Genomic DNA, 23,230 nt, shown 5'->3' on the forward strand with positions numbered 1-23,230 from the left:
TAGTTTAAGGCTTACACTTTAACACCATTAATGAAATTGCGTTGGAAATATTTACTATCACTTTAATTCTTATCTTTTACAAAGAATTCATCTTTAAATGTAGTCTAGATGAGGGGCTGGAGCCATAGTACAGCAGGTAGGGCGTTTGCCTTGCTGACCCGGGTTCGATTCCCAGCATCCCATATGGTCTCCTGAGCACCACCAGGAGTCATTCCAGAGTGCAGAACCAGTAGTAATCCCTGAGCATCAATGGGTGTGACCCCAAAAAAAAGTAGAAAAAGAAAGTTTTTCTCTTTATAAATGTATTTTAGTGCAAACTTACTGTTAAAGCACCCAGCCCCTCATAGCTCCCAAATACATTTTTCTACACTATTTTGCTTCAACTAAATATTAGATTATTTTGCAATATATTCATCCTTTAAGTTTTTAAATAGGGTAGTTAGCCAAAAGGATTGACTGCTTTAAACAGTAAAACCACAATGCAATTCAACTTGGTATGATAAAACTCAATCAGCAGATGCTAGTATTTCCAAATCAAGTGAAATATTTAGGGAACTCCTCATTTCAGTATCATATCAAAATTTGCAAGTACAGTATCAAAAGTAGGGAGTTGCAAAGGGGAATAAGGTTGTTAATAGTGTTGTGTATTTTAAACTTAAAACTTCTATTTAGAAACATTCACATCTCAAAGGCTAGAAATGAAATAAGCATGTCTTGTGGAGAGGGGAGAAAAAATATTTCTATTATTATTCAATTTAAATATGGAAAACTTGATATTCCTGATGACTTCTCTAACTAGAGAAACAGCAAATAATGTATTGAGAAGGTAGTCTTTATGCTTGGGGAGCTAATCTAAGAAACTCATGTACAAGAGCACAGTGAATAGTGTCTGTATGTCTGTTGGCAGGTTAATTTTGTAAGCAAATAGCTTAGCAATGCATGCCATTTGCATGTGCATATGAATATATGTGTGAATTTTAAAATTTAATTTTCTGCAATTTGAACTTTGAAATTACAATAGAAAGAAAAGATATTTACAGGGAATGGGTAATTATATTTTGCCATTTCATAATTATCCACACAGTCTTATGCTCTAATTATTTTTCATTTTCTAAGCCTTTCTGTTGTGGTCTTTAACAAGAGATAATCGACAACACATTAGGATCCAAGGGAAAACAAAATGTGAGGGGGGAAAGACAAAGAGACTAAGATTTGCCTTCATCCACATTTCTTCCCTACTAAGTTTTATTGTGCATTGTTATCTTCATTTTCATTAATCTGTTCTTTCCAGGATCTTGTTTGCATTCCTTTTATGTTTAGTCCTCAGATAGATTATTGCTACAAGATTTGTCAGGATTGTGCATTGTTCTTAATTTTCCCTAATGAAGTTCCTGTTTGAGCCCTGGGGTCTGGTTTGGCTCTGTTGCATTCAATTGCACATGTGTACAAGTCACTCTGGCCCATTTGGGATGTGTTTTTCATAATTGATCTCATTCTTCTGTCTGATTTTTCCTGTTGCTGCTTACTTGAAATTGCATGCTTTCTAAGTGGGCGTATTTCATACTCATAACTGTATTTATTTAGTTTGCATATTTAAGCTTGCATAGCGATCCTTATTTTGAGCCTTACCACATGTAGGCCAAATTTGGAATCAAGGAATTTGCAAGTACAGTTGATTTTTCCCATTTCCAAAATATGTTTCTTATCTTTAAAAAAAATGGAAGCAGAGCATGTAACTTGGGTATATTAGTCTCAGTATGTATTCATTGAGGTTTGGGCTAAAACCTAGATATTTATCACTTATCTCTATTATCTCATTTTTCTCTTTCTCTGTTGCTTTGTGTCACTCTCTTACTTTTCAAACATTCATAGTATGTATTATTTGCCATTTATATCTTGTGCTATTCCAAACTTCAGTGCTTTTACATGAGGAAAATGAGATCCTAATTTAATTCTATCGTCTTAGAGTATCTACTCATTAAGGTATTATTATGATTTGAATCCTAGAGTCTAAGTTTAGGATATCCCAAAGTAGTAATAATGCCTGAGTTTAATATATCTTGGATTGATTCTCTCACTTGAGGCCAATTTTTGTATATATATGATATATACACTATATATTGTATATATGTATATAGCGTGTATAATATGTGATTTATACATGATAAAAAGACACAATATATATTGATATATAGATTAAAATAAATATATATACATATATATACATAGTGTCTTTTTCTTCACCAGATTATTTTTCTTTTAATCAACTTCCAATCAAAGCCAAAGTAAATGTTTTGTTTATTTTTGTTTGGGGTCACAGCTGGTGGTGTCTAGGTCTTACTCTTGGCTCTGTGTTCAGGGATCCCTTCTGGCTGTGTTCAGGAGATCAGATGGGGTGATCAGGATTACATGGAAGGTAAGCATTGGTTGTGATATCAGTCAGCTCCCAATTTATTTCATCACCGAAGGCTCAACAAAATTCAATTACTCTCCACTGATGAACTCCTGAAATTGATTATTGCAACTTTCACAAACTTCAATGTTTTGGTTTATTTTTATTTCTAATATAATGTTCACTGTGTTCTGCATGTCCTCTAGTTTTTAATGGGATCATAATATATATGTTATATATGATGTATATGACACCTATGTGTATATTTCCATACGAATTCGTTTACATATCATATATGTAGAAACACTTAAAATAGGAATTATCAGAAGCAACATTTAGCTTTGAGTATCTGACTTGACATCAATATCCTTATTAATGTGACTCTTCCCATACCCCATATGTATAGCAATTATATCTTGAATTTCAATATGTATGTGGATTTGTAAATATGCATATGTTTTATAAAAGTATGTACACTTGCATATTTATTGTTACTTAATAATATTTAAGTATAAAATTAAAAAATTGAAATGTTATAGCAGATTCAAGATTATTTTACACTTCCTTTATAAATTTAAAAATTGTTTTAATTTATATTTTATTTAGATAAATTTATAGAAATTAGATTATATTGCATATTTAACACAAATAATTCTTTAAATTAACAACTTTAGTGATATGTGTACATGAATGTTTGTGTTTTGTGATTTAGATATTAAAAACAGAAAATTCCAGAGAAATTCCAGAAAAAAAAACACTAACTTTAATGAAAACAGGGATTTAATACTTAATGGGTTACTACTTGCACAAAAATATTTCAACAATTTTCAAAATGTTTTAGTACTTTTACTTAAGCTAATTTGTTATTTTTTCCTAGATTGTTTCTAATTTTTTAAATTAATTAAATGACAGTTGCTGACTCCTAAATTATCTATGTTGTGTTTTTAATCTACCAATGACTTCATCAACCATCACTCAAAGTTTTCCAAATCAAATTAACTATATTTCACCCATTTCACTTTAATTTTAATTATAATATATTGCTTTATTTCACATTTATTTATTTTATTTTATTTTTTTTTGCTTTTTGGGTCACACCCGGAGATACACAGGGGTGACTCCTCACTCAGGAATTATACTTGTCGATGCTCGGGGACCATTTGGGATGCTAGGAATTGAACCTGTGTCAGCCACATGCAAGGCAAATGCCCTACCCACTGTGCTATTGCTCCAGCCCCCTTTATTTCATATTTAATACCAGTGAAAGTTCATGTAATGGTTTTGGTTTTGTTTGGTTTTAAGTTAGAAAACTTGCAAGAATTTATTTTATTCTTCTTTTGAATTCTAAAAATTATTAGTTTAGGTAACAAAAATTATGCATATTAGCCATCAATTTCTGTTCTATACTGTAATATAAATCTATTTCTAAATGCACTGGTTTCCAGCGTACTGATTAGATATATTTCAGAGTCTGTTGGAATTTAACTCTATACAATCTTATTGCCAAAAAAACTTTAAATTCTAAAATTCTATGTTCATTATTTTTTCTAGTAAACTTTAATTTGAAGTAAAACCTAAGCAAAAATCAGACAGTAATCTTAAAATAATAAACGATATTTTTCCAAATGCTGAGAGCTGGGACAGAGTTGCACATCTTGTGTATTCTTTCAAGTTTTACTTTTAGCACAATGGTCTGCAGCTTTAAGAGTACACCAGACAAATGCGGAAACGTCAGGGGACGTAATACAATCATACCTTCTGTTCGGTGCTGCATAGTGATCTCAGTGAGGAGCTTGAAACACCACCCCAACAAGCAGAGGTTACATGCATTTCCTCAACTAAAGTCTCCCCCCCAACCCAATCAGCTCTGAGAAATAAGATTCTTGTGTCTCCCTCACAAGTTAAATGACTTTACGATCACACCTGTGAACTTTGGGCAGAATTAGGCATAAGGTTTTTTGTTTGTTTGGTTTGGTTTTGGGTGACACCCATCTGTGCTCTTGGCTTCTTGCTCCTGGCTCTGCACTCAGTAATTACTTCTGACAGCATGGGGGAACCGTTTGGGCTACCAGGGGTCCAACATGGACAAGGCCCCTCCTTGCTGTACTATCGCTCTGATCTTGAGATAGGGCAGTTTTTAAGAGCGTGATAAAGATATTCTCAAGGGGATCAAGAGGTAGTCCAGGGTTCAAGGTACTTGCTTTGCTTGACTCTAACCCTGATTGTTAAACCTGGCACTTCCAGGAGTGATGAGCACAGAGCCAGGGGTAGCCTCTGAACACTCTGTGTTACTGTCAGGGCCAGACTTAACAGAAGATGCTGATCCATATAAGAAGGCAAAAACTATTTCTTGTTTTAACTACTCTGAAAATTTAATTCTTATTATATTGTCTCAATACATGCTTACAAAAGGAATACACAAATCAAAAACTGTTTTTCCAGAAATCGACTGGTCATGAACATTTTCTAGAAAAATGTCTAATAATTATCCAAAATGTATTTTGCCAACCATTAAGAAGTTGTGTCTGTGGTTGAATTTTTTAAGTAAAGAGTGGTATGGTAGTATCACGTAAGAGCAGTTATGTGAAATTTCAGTAGCCTGCAGGTTTGATGTTAATAAGTCTAAGTTCAAAAGATTTTCCTTTTTTATTACCAAAATGTCTGAATATATATGTACATATAAAACTACATACACATATGTACATATATGTATATACTTCTGTAACCTGAATATTCTTAAGATAAAACTGTATTGAGCAGAGGTTGCAAAGTCATCACCTTTATAGTTCCTTATGAATTAGACACATAATCACAAATCATGTTTTGCATCTGTTTCCAGGGCTCAGGACAGCTTTGTAACACTCTAGTGGACCAAATTTCTTGTCTGGGCCTGAAGAAAATTCCTTCTGAGCCTGAAGGTCAACAGCAAGACTACACTAAAAACACAGAAGTGAAAGAGTCCTTAAAACCTTTTGGGATCAGCATATTGCCATGCCTCCTAAATAATCTGTTTTTTTTTTTTTGTAAAATGTTACAACTTGTTTTTCTGTTACTCTGGTCTTATTTGTCATATCTACTATGAACTGAACTGTGGAATTCTGCCATCTCTATGGAGCAAATTAAATACATTTTTATGTACTGGGAACATTAAATAAAACCATCTAATAACTGCACTTTTGCAATATGCATTTCCATAAACACAAATTCACCAATGTGATGACTTATTTGTAATTTTTCTACCCTTTATTATATTGATAACAAGTTTGCTTTAAATTATAAATACTATCAATGTGTTAACTCAACATTATTATGATATTATTTTATTTTTATATTTTATAGTTAATTTTCAGTTTTGTTTTGTACTTTCATTTGTGACTGGCAGTGCTATTTTTATTTGAAAAATGCATAGGCTATACTTTAATTTTAGAGAGACTTATATACTGATATTTTACTTGACAGTGAAAAAGAGTAAAGTATTTATGAAGTACAATAAGAAAAGAAATTGTTAATTTCTAAACAGCTCCTGAGGTGGCTTTTTAACATCCACTGTGTTGGAAAAATATATTATCAGTTATTTTGGAGCAATGATAATGCCCACTTTCTTCTAATATTCTCTCATATTCATATCTTAACAAATAATTTACTGGGTAATTCTGTAAACAAGGGTTTGTATTCTGTTTATCTTAGGAACTTTATGAGGTATAGAATGTTAGACCTTAAATTAGTGCTAATATAATGTAATCCATCATCTAAAATACTTTTTTCTCTGTCTTCATCCGTGTCTTTTAATTATTACAACAGATCAACACCAATTTATGTTTGTTACTGTTCAACCCATAGCTGAATAAGAATGTGGGATTATGTGTTTGGTCATAAAATATTAAGATTCCTACATGTGGAAGAATAGTATATTGATATATATCTATAAGAAATTATGTTTTATATAAATGGCTTTTAAAAAAATTAAATGTGAATATATTTTATTTTTCCCAGTGAGTACACAATACACAATTCTTTGACAATACTAGTAACCGATTTTATGTTGATATCTTTTTTGATCTAACAACATCAAATGAAACACATTAGATTTTTGATGATATTTGGTGACTTAAAAAAGCTACAGTTTAAAAAAAATCCCATCTATAAAACAAAGTATAAAAAGTCTACCCACGTACACAAAACCCTTATCTTGAAACACCTTACAGTCACAATAAACGCTTTTGAAAATTATAAGAAAATTAGCAAATTGAATGCCATTTTTAAAAAGTATGGTGTTTCTTCTGAATTACACATTTTATAGAGAAGCAAAATATAAAGCAACTTCACTTCTAAGATAATGTGGAAAGACATGTTATTTTACACCAATTCTTGTCATGTAATTCTGTAAGTACAATATACAGAAGCAGATGAACAAATTAGTGAATGTCATGGTTCTGCATATCTATAATACTGATACACAATCACTTCGCAGTGGAGAAGATAAAACATAGTTTAGAGTTCATTTATATTGTTATAATTATGTTGTCAGTGGGCAGTCACATAAATTTGTTGAATATAAATTTGGAGGTGTTCTATTAAAGGTGATACAAACTTTCAACGAGAATTCCATTGAAATTTTATTTCAGTGCCCAGAGTATTAACTATGACATTGAACACTAAACTGTTTGTTACCTAGATGAAGTACAGTTGCAACTTCCCTTTGGTTGTATGATGCCTCAAATGTCAGGCTTATTCTCCCTTAAATGGAATTGAAATCTGGTGAAGTCAATTATTTTCATGTCCCTGGATTTTCTCACTCTTCTTTTCATATGGCATGGAAAATATCTGGAAGAAATATTAAAGTGACATGGCCTGCATACTTGGAGGCATACCTGAGTCAGGGCAGGTTCAGTTATTGCCCAGCAGAAACTGCATATTATGAAGGAAGCTATGCTTGTGAGGGGCATGAGCACAGAGCAGTGTTGCCTGTAAGCAAGATGAGATTACATTCTCTTCCACCCAGATTTCCTTCTGCCAGTTTAGGGAGACTTTTAGTTAGATAGAAAAGTGAGCTCAGTGAATTTCTAATCACATTCATATAATGGACTACTAAATGAAAAATTGTGGTCACTCTCATTACTCTCATTTATGTTTGCATTCTAATAACTTTCTGACTTAGACTGATAGGAAACATTTCACATAGAACAACTTGATAAATCCTTTTGGTTTTTGATAGCTCAATTGATTTAGTCACATCTTTGTATCTTGGATTATATCTATATGAGGATAATGTTTGTAGTGCATGAGCTGGTTGATCATTAATTTTTAAAGCTGGATGTGATGGAGCATTGTATGTCTAAGACCCAACTATAAATAACTTTGTAAACCACAGTGCTTTACTAAAATAAAATTTGGAAAAAACAAGAAACAAAATTTTTAAATGCTGGATATACAGTAAATGTGGATTATTATAAAAGAATATTCCATAAGTATTCATAAAGTCTACACTGACATAATCAGAGCATAATAGCTATTTTTATATAAAAAAGATAATCTGGAAAGTATGATCCTATGCCCTCATTATTCTAGAAGTCACCTGTGTACATATATGGCGTTTTATTTTGCTTTTCTCCCATACCCAAGAGTGTTCATATTACACATACTCCATTTTTCAAATGTTGGTTTCTTAGTCACATACAACTGCTAGTTACCAACAGTCAAAGGTCCTGTATAATGAGCTAAAGTTTTAGACTAAATTGTGGTATATTGAAGCATATAAGAAACACAAATTAATATGTATGTGCATACTGCTTTTAAATAGAAAGAGGTGTTGCTGGGAGGTGCAGCAACAAAAAAATTCTCATATCCTACAGTTATGTATTCATTCTGCAGAGAAATTTTTCATCTTCCTCAATTGCTCTGACCCAGATAAATAAAAATGCATTAAAATTCAGGCACCTCTGGTGGAAAGTTGATATCGGGTTTAATAACTGTCTCAGAATTCTTTTTCTCTTCGGTGAAGAAATGAACTCCATCATATCAAAAAGGTAGAGTTCATATTCTTTCTGTTCTAATTTTGTTCATTTGTGTCTGCCTCTCTTGTTGTAGAAAAAAAGAATGGAGCACATTTAATTATTTCCTCTATTTGTTGAAAACAATATCACCACAATTGGTGACTGAACCAAGTATGTATAGAGTATGAATAGTAATTTAAGTGAGACCCATATTTTAGGTTTGATCCTATTTATTATGCTAAGTAATTTTCAAAGTACCAACTACTGAGCACACCATGGAAAAAAAAGATTAAATACGATGAAATTTGAATTTACAATTGTGTAGGCAGCACATGGGAAGATGTCACAAGTGGGAATTTCAAGGTTGTCTTCTACTAGACTGATTGACTATACATGTACAGCAGCTACCACGTATATTCCAAAGGCATATTTTGAACTTACATGATTGATACTCAGGAATTTCTTGTTCTCAAAAGTCGTGGAAACAAAGGAGGCAGGACACTGCTATTAATGTCCACTTACGAGATTTGGTTTTATTTAAAAAGTGTATAAACATGCATTTTTTCTCCTTTAAAAGTTTTCTTTTCAATTTACTCATTCAAAATGGGTCAACATATTTTTGTTGGTAGCCAATTTCTGAGAATGTACCATAAAAGATTGAATCCAATAAATCTACTTACTGTGAACTGAACATACTCTGAGCACTGCTTTTTTTTTTAAGCACATACTACTTGGCTATACATTTGGTGGCAACGAAACTTCTTAATCAAATAAAACACAAAATTGCATGTAGACTGCCTTGTTTTTCAAAAGTCTTGGATTAAATGGTGCAGCTCTATCCTCTAGTGTGTACTGTGCATGTTTTAGAAAGATGAAACAAGATATTGCAATAGAATTTTTATATTTGGAAGCAGCCTGAGTATGTCCTAATAATAAATTGCCTCTTTAACTGTTGGCTAGATATTCTAGGGTTTCCTTTGTTTGTTTCCTTGGGGAACTTCGTACTACATTCTGACTTAATGAGTCGGAGAGATTATTTATGGTAATTCAGAAATGCTTTTAAAAAACTGTAATATAAATACAGCACTTGCGAAATATCTTAATTCCTTTCTGTTTGTTAATTCTCAGATGGATCAATTACAATGACAAGAAAAATTGATTTAGATATAACTTTCGTGCCCTTTAAATTCACTGTTAGCAGTTTACTACATCCAGTACCTTTATATTTTAGTGCCTATTCACTCTTAACTTAAACTTCTTTTGACCCTTCTTCAGTTAATAGTAAAAGCCACCATTATCTTTTATTATTTTTTTTAATGACTCAGTCCCTGATGTTCAAATACTTTGCCAACTCCACTGATCCTCTGCCTCTATTTCTACACCCCAACTGAAAACCATCTAACATGACTGGTTACAACCAACATTATCCAGCCTAGCTTACAGTACAGAAACTCCCTTCACATTCAGTCTTTTTCTTCATGTCACGAGGAGTAGAGATTTGTGCTTATCACCAAATAAAATTGCAGTGCAAAATTTAAACATAAAAGTTACACAATTAAAAGTTAATATATGGCACCACAGCCTATTAATTCACATATAGTACAACAGACCAATAAGAACAGACAATAATATGAACAGAGCTAAAAAGAGTGAGCTTGCATAGCAATGCACAAAAGAAATTATATACAGAGGAAAATCCTTTTCTTCCTGGAGGGTGAGTTTCGCTTTCTTTCTTTTTTATATACTCCTGACAAGAAAGAGTTAAGGTGGGTGGTGTACTTAAGAGAAGAACACAAGTAAAATATCTGTGGGATATGTGTGGCTGTGTGTCTTTACATTGCATTTACAGTTCTTTAATAGTACATAAATAAAGAAATTGTTCATTGCACTGTTTAGTGTCACTTCCATGAGTTCAGACCTGATGGTCCTTCAAAGCAGCTTTGCATTACTCTTTCAGTTACTCTAGAGATAAAGAAAAAAAAAACAATCAGAAATATCTCCACTTAAATTAGTTATTCTTTTATTCTTACTAAAAACAATGAAACCAACCCTGGCAGGAAAAAAATCAAAGCACATATAATACGGAAAGGTAATGTCATCTGATTTTGTATTTTTCACTGAAAGAAATTTCATTCTGAAGAGCAAGGAAAAGAATCACTATACAACTGCAAGTTCTAAAATCTAGGTAAAGGTATTCCTTGGACTTTCTGTGAGTTTAAAATTATTCCAAAATAATAGTTAAAGGAACATCAAAGAAATGTTCCTTTGTCAAATCAAATATTTATAAAAATATTTAAATGATAATTTCATCAGTAATAGTAAATAATACTAACTCCCAACACTAGAGAAGTTTCCAGTTTTATGTTTTATCTCAGACTGTGATGTGAATATAATGATTATATGTTTTTAAGAGAAGGGGGTCAATAAATTTGAACGTTTCTTTACTTTGTTTTGTCACATAACTAGTAAACTAAGGGATGATTGGAAATCAAAGCCGTTCTCTCAGTAGTGTATTGTAAATGAATTCAAAAAGCAGTTTAGTACAATTTCCCGAGCGACTGTACAGTGGGTAAAGCATTTGACTTGCATTAGGCCAACCTGGGTACGATCTCTGAAATCCCATATGGTCGCCCAAGCACAGCCTGGAATAATTCCTGAACTGCTGAACCAGGAGTAACCCCTGAGCTTTGTGCCCTTCCCCCCAAAAAAGAGCAGTTTACTATATTTCAAACTTATAATACTGACATTAAATAGAGAAATCCTTAACCTTCATGATGACATTTATGTCAAAATTTTAATGTGTTTTTACTATGATAAACTATGGCACCTATCACTATTCCCTAAAGTTTTATGTTTAAGAAATTATCATTATAAATACCAGTTCCAGGTTTTAATTCAGAAAAATAAATTTATTACTTTGCGGTGATAGGGTTTGGGCCACACCTGGCAGTGTTCAGGGATTAGTCCTGTTTCTATATTCAGTGATCACTCCTGGTGAGGCTTGGGGGATCATATGTGATGAGGGGATCACGCCTTGGTCAGCAGAGGAGACGGCAAAGCACCTTATCTACTGTTCTATATATCATGCTCATTCTAAGCAAGTATTACACATTCAACTTTCTGCATTACCTAAATTTAAATCTACGTATAAATAAAAAAATTAGGAATTGCAGAATAACTAATAATGTTCTCTAAACTACAAAAATGTCAATATTTTTGCATTACTGTAAAGAGTAACTACAGGGTGGATTACATTTAATTACCTTAAGTATAAAGCTCTGTTGCCTAAATTTAGGCAATAAAGCTAGACAATTTTTGTACACTATAAATCAAATGTGAAATTAAGTAAATATTTATTGAACTGAATGCTTAAAATAGTTATGGCTGAAGTTAGGACAAATATGTTCAAAATTATAATTTTCTTCTAATAATAAACTTTCTACTATTCTGAAATTCATTTACTGTGACAATGTTATTGATGCAGTTCAGAATATACTATCAAAATATAGCAACTTGGAATAAAGAATACATTAAAAAGTCAGAAAATTTGAGAAAATATCAGAAGCCGGAAAGACTACACCCCAGCTGCTATTCTGTTCACTCCTTTTCCTTAAAACAGTTTTTCTGACTGCACAGTGAAAGGTACTTTCCCTGTATTCAAAACAGTGTCAACTTTATCACCAGAGACTGAGTGTGGAGCCAAGAAATCTATACAAACAGTGACTGATTATCTTGCTAGTTCCTTCTTAATTATATACTACTCTTTGCCCTAACTCTCTAATTTGATCAAATCTTTCCAAATTTATTGTTTTGTGTCTAAAGCAAGAATAGTTTCCAGCCCTGGTTGCTTCTTGCATCTGAATTATCTTTGTCAAGTTCCAGGTACACATAAGCATTCAGCAAGAGATAGAGGTTTCTGTTTGTTCATCAACGTTGGTATGTTTAATTTTCAGACCTACCCAGGGAATAAGTGGATTGAATGGAACCCAAAACTTCCTTCCCTACACTGGTATTCTTTCTGAATCATGACTGCCATTTTGAGGGTCCTAAAGCACTTACACAATTCACCCGTAAACTGTCCTTGACTACTGGAGCCCATATATCCTATATTTAGAAGATCACAGGCATTACACTGGTGGCTTTCCCTCAGTACCTCCACTTTCCTAGGTCCGGTGGATCCTTTCGAAGAAGCTGTTCCTGATGAGCTGTGACCGCCTGGAGATGGGAAACTGGGCTTGCTATAGGGCACCAAGGTCTCCTCTGAGGAAAATAGAAAGCACAACAGTTAAGTTGCCTAAATCTAAGAGCAACATGCAGGCCAGATACATTTAAATTTAAACATACAGCTCAAGATGGGCTATTTTACTATTTCACTAGCCCGGCAAGCCACCGAGAGTATTCGATATGCCAGACACAGTAACAACAAAGTCTCCAATGGAGACGTTACTGGGCCCGCTCAAGTAAAATTTAAAAGTTGTTATTTAATAAAGTAAGGATATTAAAAGCATATTTGTGTCTAAACAATAGGAATTGAAGCAGAACTAAATTAAAAGAGATCTTAGGATAAGTATATAATTTTATACATTATTTTCAAATTTAAGCTTATTAATAAAAAAGAGAACTACAGTAATAGACAAAGAACCATATTATTTAGAAAAAACATTTCTGAGAAAGATTTCTTGAATTTGATATGGTTTCAAATTGATTTTTTTCATTAAGATTGACATAATATGATTTTTAGTTTAAATTTTTCAGTACTTATTTATATATTAGCAAATAAAATAAGCTTTCAATGTGTGTTGTTTCTTGACAAAGAAATGCATAATTTGAACCATTGTATTTTTTCAGAACAGAGAAACTCATATATTTAAAATTATGTGTCAACATTACTATCATGTACAATCTCTCTAAACATAACTAATAATATGCATAACTATATAAAATACTTTTCATTTTTTTCTTTTCTTGTTCCCTCCTCTTTTCCTTCTTCCTTCACTTTCTTATTTGTTTTTTTTTTTGGGGGGGGGAAGGGATGTGGCAACACTAAGCAATGCTCAGGACTTACTCCTCGCCCTGTGCTCAGGGATCACTCCTGCCAGACTTGGGGGACCATATGGGATGCCAGGAATGGAACTTAGGTCAGTCGCATGCAAGGCCAGGTAAATGTCCTGCCTAATGTTCTAATGTTCTATCACCTGCCTAATGTTCTAATGTTCTATCACTCTGCTCCTCTGTCTTTTATCTGTTCTCTCTCTCTCTCTCTCTCCCCCCCCTCTCTCTCCCCCTCTCTCTCTCCCCCTCTCTCTCTCTTTCTCTCTCTCTCTTCTTTCTCTATCTCTCTCTCTGTCACATTCTGATTATTTTCTCTCTTACTATGGAGAATTTTTCCTATGATTAGACAACTAAAGTAAAATACTGGCTGGACAGAACATATTTCTTCTTAGATAATCTTTAACAAAGATCACATGCTATTTCTTACTGTCTTAGTAGTCTAAGTGTTCTTCTAAATCTAAATATCAAAACTGGATACTTTGGCCTTGCATTAATTATATATTCTAGCTCATTGAATAGTACATTGAAAATAATACGATGATTAAAATGCATATGTAGAGGAGATATCTAGAAAAAACTGGATGCAAAGGAATGTATGTATGTGTAAGGAAACTTTAAATGTGTATGTAAGTGTCTGTATACATGTATCTATTTCTTCAAGAGGCTCAAAATCTACTCTTCCAAAAAAACCAAAATCAAATACAAGTTATGACATTTTTTTCTGTAACATTTCCAGGAAATCTGATTTATAAGCAAGAACACTTTTTATATATATATTTATTTTTTTTAACTGAATTAACTGTAACTAAATTTGATGATTTGGAGAAAGCACAGGCCCAGTTTAACCTTTGCTAATATGAGGCTTCTTTTGTTAGACTACAATACTTGTTATTTCAATTAGTTTATTCAACTAAAACAAATTTTCCTTTCGAAATGAGTATTTATTTTAGTAAAAATAAAACAGATGCAAAGAGGAGATTGACAGTAGAGATGAAATTGAGACATCTAAAAAAGTAAAGACTAATATAAGTATTAAAGGGCAAAAAAAATTAAATCATCTGCCGACCCCATAGATGGTGCATGAAGGTCTTTTGGACTGAAAGACTAATCAGAGCCAAACTTAAAATAAAGGCCCCAACTGGAATCAGCCTCAAGCGATGTGGTTGAGAGTTTTGTAGAGGAATTTCCATTTCAATTTTTCAGTTTAGCTAAATGTACTCAGAAACTCTACAACTGCCATGACTAAAACACCTGGTAGGAAAAAAGAATGGTCAAGTTTAAGCCTTTCTTGGGCCCGTGTGGAACACACCTGGTCCAACACCTTGTTTGTGTAGGGCTTTCCATGTATCTTCTTGGCATTCTGTAGAGTTTATCCATTCCTGGGTTTGTTGCTGACATTCTAGGGATGTTCTAGCTGTACAATCCAAAGAGTTCTTGGTGTCTTCTAATTTGGATGCTTGCTGTCTTTCCAGAGAGCTTCCCTTTCTTTCTGTTGAATTTTCCATAGGACCCGCATTCTGGCTCGGACCTATGCGCTGTCTTAAACCCTGACCTGGAGGGGGGTCTGGTGGTGGTGGAAGATCTAAAAATGTTGAATAATATTTAGAATAGTCTTAAATTTAATGAAAAGTACAGGTTTTAGTTGAAAAACTAAATGAAAAAAAAAGCTTGCTCCTCTGTCAATGCTGATAGAAAATGATGCCCTGGAGGAATTAGTACCTATGTGCTATATCATATGCAACATATGACTTCCTTTCCCCATGTATGTGGTACATTTAACATCAGTCTAAGGGTTCAGCTAACATTTATTAAATGCAATTAACATTCTTCCCCACAATCGGTTCTGACTATTCGTTTCATGAGTTAACTAATGAGTTACAACTAATATATTATGTTCTTCTAATGTGTTAATTTTAATACGTAATAACCAATGTTCAGACTGCTGTTACAGTAGACAATGTACATAAAAAAACCGAGACTGGATAACTTTTTAGGAAACTTCTTTAGATATCAGAGAAAACTAAATTTGGGTACTGAGTTAATATTTTGATTTTTCCTTTACTGGCTTTTCAGATCATGATCTTTACAGCTTCATTGTCTATAAATGTGAAATTAGAGTCCTTTCTGTAATCCTTTTACTTTTTACTTCTGTAATCCTTTTACCAGATCTATTCTGATTTATATTAGCCCTAAAATGAGTTTGTTGATGATTTCAAAATATTCTGAAAATCCTAAACACTTGTTGCTTTAGTTTCTTCCACTTTTTCTTAGTTATTTGTAAAGACTAAATATAGTATGAAACATATACATTTACTTAACTAAAATAGGATTATTTCCAATACCAATTTTATTTGCTCGAGCGGGCCCAGTAACGTCTCCATTGGAGACTTTGTTGTTACTGTGTCTGGCATATCGAATACTCTCGGTAGCTTGCCGGGCTCTCCGAGAGGCTGGAGCGATAGCACAGCGGGTAGGGCGTTCGCCTTACAAGCGGCCAACATGGCCGACCTGAGTTCGATTCCTCCGCCCCTCTCGGAGAGCCCGGCAAGCTACCGAGAGTATTCGATATGCCAGACACAGTAACCACAAAGTCTCCAATGGAGACGTTACTGGGCCCGCTCGAGCAAATCGACGATCAACGGGAGGGCCTTTACCTTTACCTTACCAATTTTATATGTGGGCTTTTGTTTTTGAAACATTGCACGATTTAGTATAAAAGAGTGTACATTTCTTTTACAAAAGATTGCTTCCTCAGGAAACTTTGATTCTTTCCCAGATTTTCTTAAGAAGCTTTAAACTCCCACTTACAACACAATGATCCTGCCTTCCATAGCACTGCTAACAACGGCATCCTCTGCTTCTGCTCTGGGACTCTGTGCTGGAACAGCATTCCCGGTGCCTGTGTAAATCCTCTCATTACGTTACAAATCACTAATTATTGAAGGGATGAGGGTACATGTCTGACAGAATATAGTTTTATTTGGAAAATTTATCCCAAAATGAAGGCCAAATTCAATTTTCACATATCTGTTTGTTGAATAATCTGCCAATGAGGTTAGTATTTCATTTATATCCAATACTGACTTCCTTGAGCCTGTATTATTATAATTTCAAATTAATTATTTCTTCTGAGTTATTGGACTTAGGCTGACAATGGGAAGGACATTATTATATCTGCCTTCTAAAATAACTTCTTTCATTGTTGATTTTTATTTTCCATTAGAGCAGCTTAATTTTTTAAAATGGCAAAAATGGCTTTTGCCAGCTAAAATTCTGATCACTATTTGATTTAACTTGGAATGATAAAGCTATCTAATTAGCTAACATCTTTGGAGTCTGTAATTCCTTAAAAAAGAAAAAGAGCTTTGCGTGTGATTGAAATAAACAAATGGGAAAAAAATGAGAATTCAGAAGGGCTGTGGAAAATATAAAAGTTTGTAATCAAATATGTTTTCTAAAATTAAATTTATTATTCATTTCTATGTTGACTCATTTCAACTAAATCAATTTGTTACAGAGTCTCTTACTGGCCTACTATTTACTATTGTTAGGCAATACTCATCCAATAATGTATGTATTGTCATAATTCTCTTTTTTTAGGTAAGAAAAATGAAACAGAATGTAATTAAATATCTACAGGACAGATTTTTCTCACATATACTTCAGGTCTATGTAATCAGATGCACACAAGACATTTTGATATTTAGGAAGCGTCTTAAAATTCACATATCAAAATTGAGCTATAGATCTTCCCCTATAAAACATTCTTCTTTAGAGATTTTTCTTTTCACCTAGCAATTTCAATGTGCATGTTGACTAACACAGGTGGAATCTGTGCTTGACAAACTAAGTTTTCAGAACTCTAGCACGGTCTACTTACTTCCAAACTATACTTGAAATCCAAGCTTTCACATCATGCCATAGATTTTAATCTAGTATTCTTTTTCCTATGTAACTCCTACTAGCTGCTTTCTTTGTGGTTTTTGTGTTTCCAAATAGAAGCCCATGATTTTTTTTTACAGAAAAGGTAGAATACTTTACTGCAATTTTAGTAAGATTATGTAACTTGTTTACCTTCTTCTCTCTCTCTCTCTCTCTCTCTCTCTCTCTCTCTGCCCTCATTTACTTGTCTCATTCCATGCCCCATTTCTCTTTGAACCAAGACCACTGTCCTTCCTGCTTTTTTAGTGAATAAACCTAATTTTCAGTTACTATCTTATTTCCTTTAGTCACTTGTTTTCTCAGGCATTGGTGATGTCTTTTCCTTTATGTTCTCCCAATGAGACTTCCCTGAACACTTCATTAAAAATATATCTGAGGGGCTAGAGCAATTGCACAGCGGATAGGGTACTTGCCTTGCACGTGTCGGACCTGGGTTTGATTCCTAACATCTCATATGGTCCCCGAGCACTACCAGGAGTAACTCCTGAGTGCAGAGCCAGGAGTAACCCCTGTGCATTGCCAGGTGTGACCCAAAAAGTGAAAAAAGAAAAAAAAGAAAAGAAAATATATCTGAGCCTCAACTTTCTACCACTCAATTTCCTTTCTGAGGTTTTCCCCTCAACAACAACACCATACTGAAAAGTTTATATTTCCTCTAATATATTTACTAATCCTTTTGTTTTTTATTTTGTTTTAACTTTTGGGTCATACCTAGTCATAGGTAAGTCATTGCTCAGGACTGTAACTTAAGGATCACTCCTGGAGAGGCTTGGGGGATCATTGGAGTGCCCATAATTGAACCTGGGTAGGTCATGTGGAAGTCAAGAATCTTTTCCACTGTATTATCTATGTAGGCTGTCATTGGATAACATTGGTTTGTCCCTTTTTCCTTGTCACAGGGAGTTTAGGTTTTTTGGGCTGCTTCCATAATAGTGCTGCAATTCCTCTGTGTTTATCTGCAACTTCTTTCTTTGTGGTCTGTTAACTTGTAAATATTGCTTTTCTCTTCTCCTTAAGTTAAGAGAAATGTCCTTTTAGTTAATTCAGAGCAATGTCCTTTTTGTATAGACACAGGGAGACACTTAGGGCTATGTTTTTGTAACTTGGGAGTTAATTGACTCTGAATTATATTCAACCCTGAGCATCTATTCTCTTGACTTAACCCTCAGTTGCTGTTATTTCCTAGCACTCCCAAAAAAGGGTCCCGACAAGGGACTGGATGAACCCAGGGCAAGCAGTGAGCTACCCTGGCATTGAAATGGACCAGGCCAAAGCGCCATAATACTTAACTATAAGTTAAGAGCATAGTCATCGACAAATTTTGTCAATGATTCAAAAAGTAATAACTGGAGTAGGACCCTGCTAGGATTAGGAAAGATTAATCTGGGCTGAGCACTGTAGTGTGAGATCTATAGCAAGATGTCCCTAGGAGAGTCACTCTACAAGCTCAACGTATCTCTTACTGTGTCCATACAAAATAGCTGATATTAAGAAGTAGAATTATGATGTTAATTAAGTTATTGGACTAAGGAGAGGAGAAACACCCCTAGGTGGTATTTCCACCCTTGATCCTGATGGACAATCAGAAAGGGCCTTTGATATGTTGATTGTGCTACCTACCAGACAGGATGTGGTGGCTACCCCCAATGTTGGGGTGTTGGAAGGAGACTAGAGAGAGACCAGGATAGCAAGATGGAGTGCAGAGAGACTAGCAAGGAGGACAGAGGGAGAAGAATGTAGAGGATGAATGCAGGAGTAGGCACGTGGAGAGACGAGAGATGCGGCTGCGAGAGGGAGAGCAGAGAGACAAGCAGGAGACACAGGAATGAGGGGCAGTGTGTGACTAGAATGGGGAGCTTAGTGAGACTGGAACAAGCAAGTGGGGAGAATGGAATAAATGGCAATTGAACACCAACCAGCTGGCAGCCTCATTTCCTCTTTCCGTCCACCCATGGTATCGACCCCATCCCGGGGGGGGGGGGGGAGTGGCTCTTGTCCACTGAATGCAGTGGTAAAAGAGAGAGCCGCGGGGGCTCTCCTTGCTACCCAGATACTACACAGCCCCTTATTTTTTATCTTTAAAAAATTTATTTATGTCTTGAAGCTGGAGTACCAGGTGCATGGAAGGCAAGTACCTTAATTCCTATACTATCCCTCCTGACCAGGAAATACATTCTTAAAACTTTTTAAGAACAGAGTTATAGCAATAGCAATAATTACTAGGAATAATATGCTTATAAATACTAATCAAATATACTAAATACTAATACTAAATAAAAGTATTACATATAAACATAAAAGTATAACACTAGATTTTAATGAACATGTTTATAATATAAGCATTATTCAAAAGTAATCATTTCAAAAACACAATGAAATTATTACTGAATCAGATTTAATACTGACACAATATTTACTATAAAATATAATCTCCTTAAGGACTACTGTTAGAATGCCATAATAAAAATCAATGTCCAGGTATCATAAGAGTTCCTTGAATTAAACACTTTGAAAGCTAAAATGGTAAAACATCAGCAAGTTCTATATGAATCTACTAGCAGCCATTTGCACAATTTATTTTTAGAAAGCTGTTTGAAAAGTCTGGAGCCTTTTTTGATTTTTAGAAGGGTGACCATTGCAGTGATCAAACTTTAAAGTAAAAAGTGAGGCTGGAGAGATAACCCAACAGGCTGAGCACATTTTATACATTGGTGAAGCCTGAGTATGATCGCAGGCACTGCCAGTTCCTATGAACCCATTAGAATTATCTCCCTAGGCCAGGAGAAGCCCCCAAACACTGCAAGATGTGAATGAAATAATCACCACTAGGAAGTAGGTAAATTCTGTTAGACATTCAGAAAGGGCTTGCACAAAACATGTTCTAGGAAGAAAAGACAGCTTGTATTGTCTCAATTCATATTTTTTTAAAAAAACTATGTATTGTGAATACAATCTGCAACATATTAGGAAATCTACATAAAAATTTATATTTGATTTTTTACCTCTTTCCTTGACATTCAAGCAGGAAAATTATAGTTTGAGATTTATGAGTATGCAAGAGTACTCTTTGACTTTGGAGAGACTGATTAAACTATGGATGGCTTTAAGCCCTCAGCTACTCTACAGATCACCCACGGAAGGTAGGAAGTGATTATTTTGCTCATCACCAGGTCTCTGTTTTTTGAGAAATATAGATTCTACTCTACCTTTCCCTTGTATCACACAGAATCAATTTCTAGCCAAATAAACATGAAAGACAAGTACCCCCGAGAGCTTTGATAACAAGGTATGTTTGACTTTTAAAATATTTGTGTTATAGGATAACAAAAAGATGAAAGAAAACTGACTGCAAATATGGGACCCCCCCAAAGCAAAAGATTAAAAAAAAACAAAAAGGAAATATAAACAGTAAGAACAAATACCTCCGCTTGTAAATAATCCTCATTTGAATTTATAACAAGTCTAAGAGACTGGGATGAGGGCTAAGAATCAATCAACTACTGCTTCTCAAAAGCAAATTCTGAGTAGATTCACCACTGAATTTTTACAAATACCTGCAGTTTATGTTCACCCCAGAACAATTCAGAATTTCCAGGATATACGTTATCAGTACTCCAGATGTTTCTATCTTTTACCTTAGGTTTGCAAAACTTTTGGGATTTAACAGAATTATCTCAGGATAAGGTGTCTCTGTTGCAGAAGTAATGTTGAGAAAGGAGAGAAATTTACCTTTTGATCAGCCATTACACTAAGCAATTCACTTTAGCCTGTCATTTTTATTCCTATCTGTGAATACTTGAGAATTAAATTGACTTTATGAGAAATAGTTTTACTGTATGAAGAACTACTCATTAGAGAAGAAGCACTTCCTTCAATGGCATTGCTTTCTGAAATTAGCAGTATTTAGTAAAAATGCAAATACTGAACACTGTTCAAAAATAAATGGCTTACAACATATCAGCAAACTATGGCTGCTCTTGGGTCGAATTAAGCTATTACCCATTCTTTCTATAGCTTTTCTTGGGCTGCTGAGATAAATATAAGTTATCTGTTAGTTCCCTTTTTTTAATTGAGTCACTGTGACATATATGTTTCAAAAGTTGTTCATGATTGAGTTTCAGTCACACAATGTTCAAATACCGATCACTTCACCAATGCAAAATTCCTACCACCAATGTCTTCAGATTTACTCCTGCCCACCATCTCGTCCAGACTGTACTGCCTGCCTCAATGGAAAACACTTCTCTCTCTGTCTCTGTGCCTCTGTCTCTCTGTCTCTGTCTCTATCTCATTTTCCTTTTAGGGATTGTGGTTTGCAATACTGTTGCTGCCAGGGTATAATGCATATCACTTTACCTCCTTTCAACACTCAGTTTTTGTCCACAGTGATTATTGCCAACTATCATTGTAATGGCCGTTCCTCCTCTGTCCCAACTGTACTCCCCCTTTATGGCAAGCTGATTGGATCCCAAGCATCATATATGATTTTTGTGAGCACAGAGCCATGTAAGCTCTGAGCACAGCTAATTGTGGCTCCCCAAACAAACAAAAAGTAAAAATTTTCTGGAAATTACCTACTTGTTTCTACTTTTGCTATCACTGCACTCACACTACAGTAAAAATGGAATTATTATGACAGAGACAGGATTGACCTTTAAATTTGAAAATCTGCACCATCTTTCCCAAAGTTATTTTTCTTTCTTTTGGGGAAAAGACACAATTTTGACCATTATTCAAATGCTCATTATTTATTATTCAAATTATTCAGGGTTTCCAGCTATAGTCAGCCAAGGAGACTAGTTGTTTCAATGTGAGAGATTGAAAATTCAGTGTTACATGACCTCACTTGCTAAGGGTCAAACAGCCAGGGCCAACCGGATGCTTGGGGTCCAATAGGGCTATATCTAATGAAGCTCATGGGGCCATGTTGAATGAGATATCGAAACTGGTCAGGCACTAAATAGTATTCATAGGAAAATGCTAGAATGACAGAAAAAAATGTTGGAAAAGTGATATGGCATATATTTGTTAGGCTTGATAATGTAAAAAAAGAATTGCATATTATTGGGTCAGAGTAATAGTGCATAGGCTAATGCACTTGCCTTGTATGCAGCTGAACTGGTTTTGATCCCTGGAATCCCATATGGCCACAAAAGGCTTTCTTGAGTGATTCCCTGAACACAGAGCTGAAGTAAGCCCTGAGCAGCACTGTGCATGACCCCAAAAACCAAAAAGAAAGAAATAATTGAGATAGAGAGACAAAGAGAGAGGGAGAGAGAGACAGAGACAGAGACAGAGATAGCGACAAACAGAGACTGAGAGAGACAGAGAGAGACAGAGACAGAGACAGAGACAGAGACAGAGAGAGGTGTCTGTGTTTGTTTTATTTGAACAAGAAAATGCAGCCAGGTTCTGCCAGTCTAATCTACCATAGTTACTGTAATTAAGTCAATGATGACACAGAACAGTCATAATCGCATAGACAAGAGAGAAGGGAGCAAACCTACCATCTGTCATTCCTTCCCTTCGATGAGGCAATGCTGGTTGTTGCTCCATTCGCCCTCCCTTGTGTTTTTTAGTGGGTCTAGGCCTCTGACTCAGATTCAGGGCTGCACTGGCATTGCTGTCAGTAGAAAAAGGGCTGGTCGGTCGAGGTCTTTGAGAGGAGGTGAAGCCTTTACCTAAAAAGAAAAGAAAGGGCATGGGTCTAGAGAATGTTGTTATGATACACTGGTTCTCTCTCTGTCCTCTCTGCCTCTGTCTCTGTTTTTCTCTGTCTCTTTTCCCTCTCTCTTGCATTTCTGTTCCTACTAAAGCTCACCTATAGACCTGACTAGAGAAGTCATTTGAA

General features: G+C 34.6%; 1 protein-coding gene across 5 annotated transcripts in view; it reads right to left on the reverse strand.

Moving 5' to 3' along the window:
- Window positions 1-8,892: 8,892 nt before the first annotated feature.
- The window catches only part of ROBO2 (roundabout guidance receptor 2), a 641,887-nt gene continuing 627,549 nt past the window's right edge, over window positions 8,893-23,230 (reverse strand). For 4 of the 5 annotated variants that reach the window (XM_056135437.1, XM_056135436.1, XM_056135439.1 and 1 more), the window contains 3 exons: window positions 22,887-23,060; window positions 12,539-12,645; window positions 8,893-10,347 (listed from right to left, as the gene is read on the reverse strand). In XM_056135437.1, the coding sequence (XP_055991412.1) occupies window positions 10,339-10,347; window positions 12,539-12,645; window positions 22,887-23,060 (290 nt within the window). In that variant the 3' untranslated portion in view covers window positions 8,893-10,338. Of the gene's footprint in view, window positions 10,348-12,538; window positions 12,646-14,746; window positions 15,020-22,886; window positions 23,061-23,230 lie in introns of all 5 variants that reach the window. The other variant, XM_056135440.1, reaches the window with a different exon arrangement.

The sequence above is a fragment of the Sorex fumeus genome, unplaced genomic scaffold (assembly GCF_029834395.1).
Source record: "Sorex fumeus unplaced genomic scaffold, SorFum_2.1 ptg000115l, whole genome shotgun sequence".
In the NCBI taxonomy this organism is placed as follows: domain Eukaryota; kingdom Metazoa; phylum Chordata; class Mammalia; order Eulipotyphla; family Soricidae; genus Sorex; species Sorex fumeus.